General features: G+C 54.3%; 1 protein-coding gene across 3 annotated transcripts in view; it reads left to right on the forward strand.

Moving 5' to 3' along the window:
• The window catches only part of LOC132377447 (syncytin-B-like), a 23,249-nt gene extending 18,143 nt beyond the window's left edge, over positions 1-5,106 (forward strand). For all 3 annotated transcript variants that reach the window (XR_009506641.1, XR_009506642.1, XM_059943728.1), the window contains one exon: positions 3,806-5,106. Coding sequence is in view for 1 of the 3 variants with exons in the window: in XM_059943728.1 (XP_059799711.1) it covers positions 4,165-4,857 (693 nt within the window). In the remaining 2 variants the exon portion in view is untranslated. The remainder of the gene's footprint in view (positions 1-3,805) is intronic.
• Positions 5,107-6,000: the final 894 nt, after the last annotated feature.

Consider the following 6,000-nt stretch of genomic DNA (forward strand, 5'->3'; position numbering starts at 1 on the left):
TGGGTGCCACAAGCAGAAATCCACAACGGCACAACCCTGTGGGATCAGGTAGTGACCGCGGTACGAGCTCGCTATCCCACACTTCTGGAGTGGGATCTACACGGGCGCCCGCAATGGGGTACGGTCAGTGAGGGCACCCGGGTTATCAGGGAATGGGCACTGGTCAACGGCATCTATCAGGGTGCCTGCGACTGTAACTTCCTTGAAAACACACGAGTGACCGGTGCCCTAGCGGGATACTTGGTCACTACCGCACGCCCCGATCTGAAGTCGGTAATCCTGCCCCTTATGGCACCAGCCAGCGGTAGGACCGTATGGGATGCCATCACCCTCCTGAAGGGATTAGAATATATGCAGTGGGGGGCACCTACGCAGGTCCGGAAGACCGAGACAAGGGCCCTAGACACTATCCCTCTCAGATATACAAGCAGGCAGCTGTACACGGACCTGCTGCGTGCAGGGGTGGATCGTAACCAGATAGATGGCATCCCCACCCCCAGCCTATATGCCCTGTGGAAGGAGCATTGCAGGGGGAAGACTAGTTACAGAAAGACCACCCGCACCGAGCCACCCTCCGCGCCTCCCCTGCCTGAAACTGTCTCGAAGGCCCTCAAAACAGAACTCAGACAGCTCGTCAGGCAGGAAATGGCCCACCTCCATCAGCAAAGTGCCCCACCCCCGGCGTGGCAGCCCTCTTCCCCCCTCCCATAGGATGAAGGCCGGGGCCCCCGGCGCATTTGCTCTCTCGCCCTTTCCTGCCCGGGGGACCTGAGGCCACATATACCCGTCACAGTACATTGGGGAAAGGGAAACACACAGAGGTGGATGGCGCTTGGCGACACAGGCGCCCAGCACACGATTATCCCAGGCAATCCTGCCTTATGGAGGGGTACGGACATGCAGATAGAGGGATTGGGGAGGCTCCCTGTTACCAGCTAGGGAGGTCACCCTTCGCCTAGCCATAGGCAACCATTCCCCCAGACGTGTACAAGTCCTTATTGCCTCCTCCCCGGAATGTATCCTCGGGATCAATGTTTTAAAGGGACAATCACTTGAAACAAACGGGGCAAGTTCACCTTCGGCATCGCACTATTGTCGTCGGGGCGGCTAAGTGGGAGCCAATTGTTATTCCCCCTCCCTCCAAGATCATCTGTAACAGTCGGTACAGGGTGCCGGGGGGGGGGGGGCGCCAAGAAATCGCAGACTCCATTCAAGCCCTGTTACGGGAGGGAATTATTTGAGCCGCTGCCTCGCCTTTCAATAGCCCCATTTGGCCCGTCCGTAAGCGGAACGGCTCCTGGCGGATGACCGTTGATTATAGGCAATTGAACAAGGCTGCACCCCACCCCCGCCGCTGCTGTACCTGACATTGAAGACATCGCAGGCCGTCCCCATAAACCCTGGTACGCTGTTGTTGATTTAGCGAACGCATTTTTCTCGATTCCCCTGCACTCAGATAGCCGAGACCAGTTTGCCTTTACTTGGGATAGCAGACAATACACATTTAATCGCCTGCCCCAAGGCTACATTCATAGCCCCACAATATGCCATGGCCTTGTCTCCCGAGATTTACACAACATCCAATTCCCGCCGGAGATTTCGATTGCACATTATATAGACGATGTTCTTCTCCAAGGTCCTTCTGAGACCAATGTGTCAAAGGCCCTTCACGTGCTAATCGAATCCCCCAGGGGACGGGGCTGGTCCATTAATATGGAAAAAATACAGGGCCCCAGCCAGGGTGTCATTTTCCTTGGAGTACAATGGAGCTCCGGGCACTGAAGCATACCCGATGCCGCCAAAAATAACATTTTAAATTTTGCCGTCCCCTCGAATAAAACTGACACACAGATTCGTGGGGCTCCTGGGCTATTGGCGGCAGCAGATACCCCACGACCATGCTTCTCCGGCCGCTCTATAGGATCTCCAGGGAAAAATCCACATTTCTCTGGGGGCCCCCGGAACGGGCTGCCTTTGATACGGCGAAACTAGCGGTGGAACAAGCCTTGCCACTTTCTTCCCGCTAGGTGGGTCTGCCTTTTGAGTTACAGGTCTCAGCGAGCGAGACGGTCGCCGAGTGGCCTCTGGCAGAAGACCCCAGGGCGCAGAGTTCCCCTCGGTTTCTGGACTAAGTCCCTACCTGAAGCGGCATTGCGCTACAGCATCTTCGAGTGCCAGCTACCTGGCGCTCCACGCCACAGAACACCAAACAGGCACCGACCCTGTCGTCCTTCGCCCCCATCTCCCCCATAATGTGATGGGTCAAGTCCCCCGATCCTACCCACAAGGAGGGCCGTGCCCAGAGGTCCTCCATTGTCAAGTGGAAGTGGTACATTGCGGACCGGGCTGAGCCCGGTCCTGAAGGGGTCAGCTGCCTCCATGAACAAGTCATGGCTTTCCCCCAGTCCCAGGATCCTGCCCCGGACATCCCCGAGGTACAACCCTCCCCAGCATGTTGGGGTCAACCCTTTGATTCCCTCGACCCCGACAGCAAACTGCCGCCTGGTTCACAGACGGCTCCAGCCGCTGGAAAAGGGGTAAACAATTTTGGAAAGCGGCAGCACTTCATCCCGCCACGGGTAGAATTTTAACCACCGAGGGAGGGGGGGTTCCAGTCAACTTGCCGAGCTGGCGGCAGTAGCCCTCCCCCTCCAAAACACTACCGGACCAGTCCACATCTACACTGACTCCTGGGCAGTAGCTAACGGCATTGCAGTGTGGATGGCCCGGTGGCAAGACATGGGGTGGGAAATACACGGACGTCCCCTCTGGGGACAGCATCAGTGGCGTTTCATTTGGGACCAGGCTGGTGAATTTTGGGAAAATTTCTGTCCATCATGTGGATGCCCATACCCGGAAAGATAATGAAGAGGCAACGTTTAACGCTGCTGTGGACCAGGCTGCCCAAATATCATCTGCCACCACTTCCACCCCTGACACAGACCCCAGTGCACTAGCTGCGTGGGCGCACCGCAAAGGTGGCCACTGAGGGGCCGATGGCTGGGCTGAACAATTCGGTGTCGCCTTGACACTCGATCAATGTAAAACATCTGTAGATAACTGCCCCATCTGCCACGGGACTGGCCGATAGGGCCGGCACGGGAGCGGGTCAGGTATGGCAAATCAACCATATCGGACCACTCCCGCGACAGAATAAGAAGCGGTATGTCCTCACGATGGTGGACACATACTCGGGTGTCCTGGTGGCGGTGCCCTGTGAGAGGGCCGACCAGAACGGCACCATCAGAGGATTACAGCACCTCTCCTCTCTCTATGGGGTCCCATGGGAGGTACAATCCGATCAGGGCTCACACTTTACTGGGACCAAAGCCCAGACCTGGGCGCCTGAGGCGGGGATCTCATAGCTGTTCCATATACCCCAGCACCCCCAGGCTTCGGGCTTAATTGAAAGAATGAACGGCCTGCTCAAGGAAAAAATCCGCACTCCGACACCCTCTCGCACGCTGCAGGGGTGGCTAAGTGTCCTTCAGCAGGCCGTCGACCAGTTAAACACACGGCCCACTAGCCAAGGAGGATCCCCACTGGCCCGCAACCTGACACAGTCCCCATCTCCCGACTGGGAATCCACCGAGACCGAGGACTCGGGCAGAGTATGGATCTGACAGCCGCAGAGCCTCCCCAGAAAGGGAGAAATTGTCGCGCGCGGTCCAGGGGACACCCGCTGGGTTGCCATTCCGGGTAAATCTGATTTGTCCTGTATTCATACCCGACTTTTAACCAGACGGGACTGTGTTTCCTCCTACACCTACCCCGCCCACCCCTCCACCCCCGTCTCCCTCTACAGGACAACGGTGCGACTCCAGTCATCCCTCCTGGTCGCTGCGATGCTCGGCTCCGTGACAGCTGCCAACACCTTCCTCAGGGTCGCTTCCGAGTTTGCCAGCAACACCAACAGATCGGACTGCTGGATCTGCTTGCGGGCCCCAGCACACGCTGATGATGCGCTGCCACTCAGGCCGATCCCGCTGGATGACATTGAGATGAACTGTTTACACAGACTGTTTGCTCCTGCTGGTTTTGGCATATCTGTTTGGGGAGGGGGGGGGGAGCCTGCTGGCAGTCCCTCACCACTCTCCTCACCATTACACATCTCTTCCATTGACCCCTCCCCCCCACCCCCGGCTGTCCCGGGAGGTGATCCAGATGACCAGCGTGCTCGAGACTCTGGCCAACGAGACGGCAGTGGCACTGCAACACACCAAGGATGCCCTCACCCGAACGGCGGCAGAACTGACAGCTGTCAGCATGGTCGCCCTGCAGACCCGAATGGCATTGGACTACCTACTCGCTGCTGATGGAGGAACGTGTGCAGTGGTTGGTGAGGAATGCTGTACCTTTATCCCTGATGAGTCCCTCAACATCACTCACTTGGCCGCTCACATTCGGGACTCGGTGGCTAAAATTCAAAAATCAAGGGACCAGCTCCTCCAGCACAACACCTCATGGGGCAATTGGTGGCTGTTTGGGTCCCTAGGGGGTTGGCGGGCAACTGTCATTCACTGGTCCATCGCACTCATTCTTGTAATCAGAGCCATTTCTATACTATGTTGCGCATGCCAGCTGATTGAGTGTCTCTGCATTTACTTAGCTGCTCAAAATTGGTTATTTCTGATATATGCGATATCGTTTCACCCTGTTATGTGTGTTGGCTATGTGGTGCGAGGGCTGGAGTGTATCCAGAGATACCGGCCACGTGACAGATGCACTGCCACCTGGTTGGTCGGAGGACACCACATGCCAATCAACATTTGGTCCCTCCCAACTAATCAATGCACACCTAAATTATCGGTCACCTTAATTGGATTATCTCGCCCAGCCCCATGCTATAAAAGATGAGATTTGTCCCTGGCTCGCCCTCTCTTACAGACCACCTCATTGAAGGCAAGTGCATTGGTTTATGTTTGGGAAGGTCTATCGTTTGTCCTGGTAAGGAAGCCGAAGCTATCCAAGGTCTAGGGGGATAGCTGTTGGAGTGCTTTTCCCGTGTTCTTTGTTTGTGTAACCGTACCCTGTCCCCACACCGCTTCCTGTGTATTGTAGTTGCTTGTGTTGACCCGACTTCCCCTTGTAAATAAATTCCTTATTATTAAAACTGTCTGTGTCCAGGCCTCTACTGTTGAGACTCAAAGAACATGTTCCATCACAACACCCACCCTTTCTGCAGCTGTAATAGTATCCCTGACCAGTAATGCCACCCCTCCTCCCCCTTTTCCCCCCTCTCTATCCCTTTTAAAGCACTGAAATCCAGGAATATTGAGAATCCATTCCTGCCCTGGTGCCAGCCAAGTCTCTATAATGGCCACTACATCATAATTCTATGTATGTATCCAAGCTCTCAGTTCATCACCTTTGTTCCTGATGCTTCTTGGATTGAAGTACACACACTTTAGCCCTTCTACCTTACTACCTTTAAACCCTTTATTCTGCTGCTCTTTCCTCAAAGCCTCTCTATATATTAGATCTGGCTTTACTCCATGCACTTCTTTCACTGCTCTATCGCTCCGGGTCCCATACCCCTTGCAAATTAGTTTAAAACCTCCCAAACCATGCTAGCAAACCTACCAGCAAGGATAAGGCTTCATTCACTTCAGCGAGTAACTGTGGATTCACTCTTGAGGAATCCACAGTCCTTGTGCTTTTGTTTAGTTTTTTTTTACTATTTTTGCCTTTTGATCTGACTCTGCACTGCACTGAACTGATTCCGCGGCTGTGGCCTGCAGCCATCGGGCTGCTAGACCGGACTCACTCACCTCAGCGGCTCCCTAGCTGTGGACCCACTTTTGGAGACTCGGTGGTTAATGTTATTTGTTTACTTTTTATTGTTTGTACCATTTGTGTTTTTTTTTCCACACAGATGTTTGATAGCCTTGTGTGCATTTATTTAAGTGAGTTCTCTTGTCTTTGTGGCTGCCTGGATGAAGAGGAATCTCAAGGTTTTATACTGTAGACATATTTGATAATAAATCCATTTTGAATTTT

This window comes from Hypanus sabinus, chromosome 18 (assembly GCF_030144855.1).
Source record: "Hypanus sabinus isolate sHypSab1 chromosome 18, sHypSab1.hap1, whole genome shotgun sequence".
Lineage (NCBI taxonomy): Eukaryota > Metazoa > Chordata > Chondrichthyes > Myliobatiformes > Dasyatidae > Hypanus > Hypanus sabinus.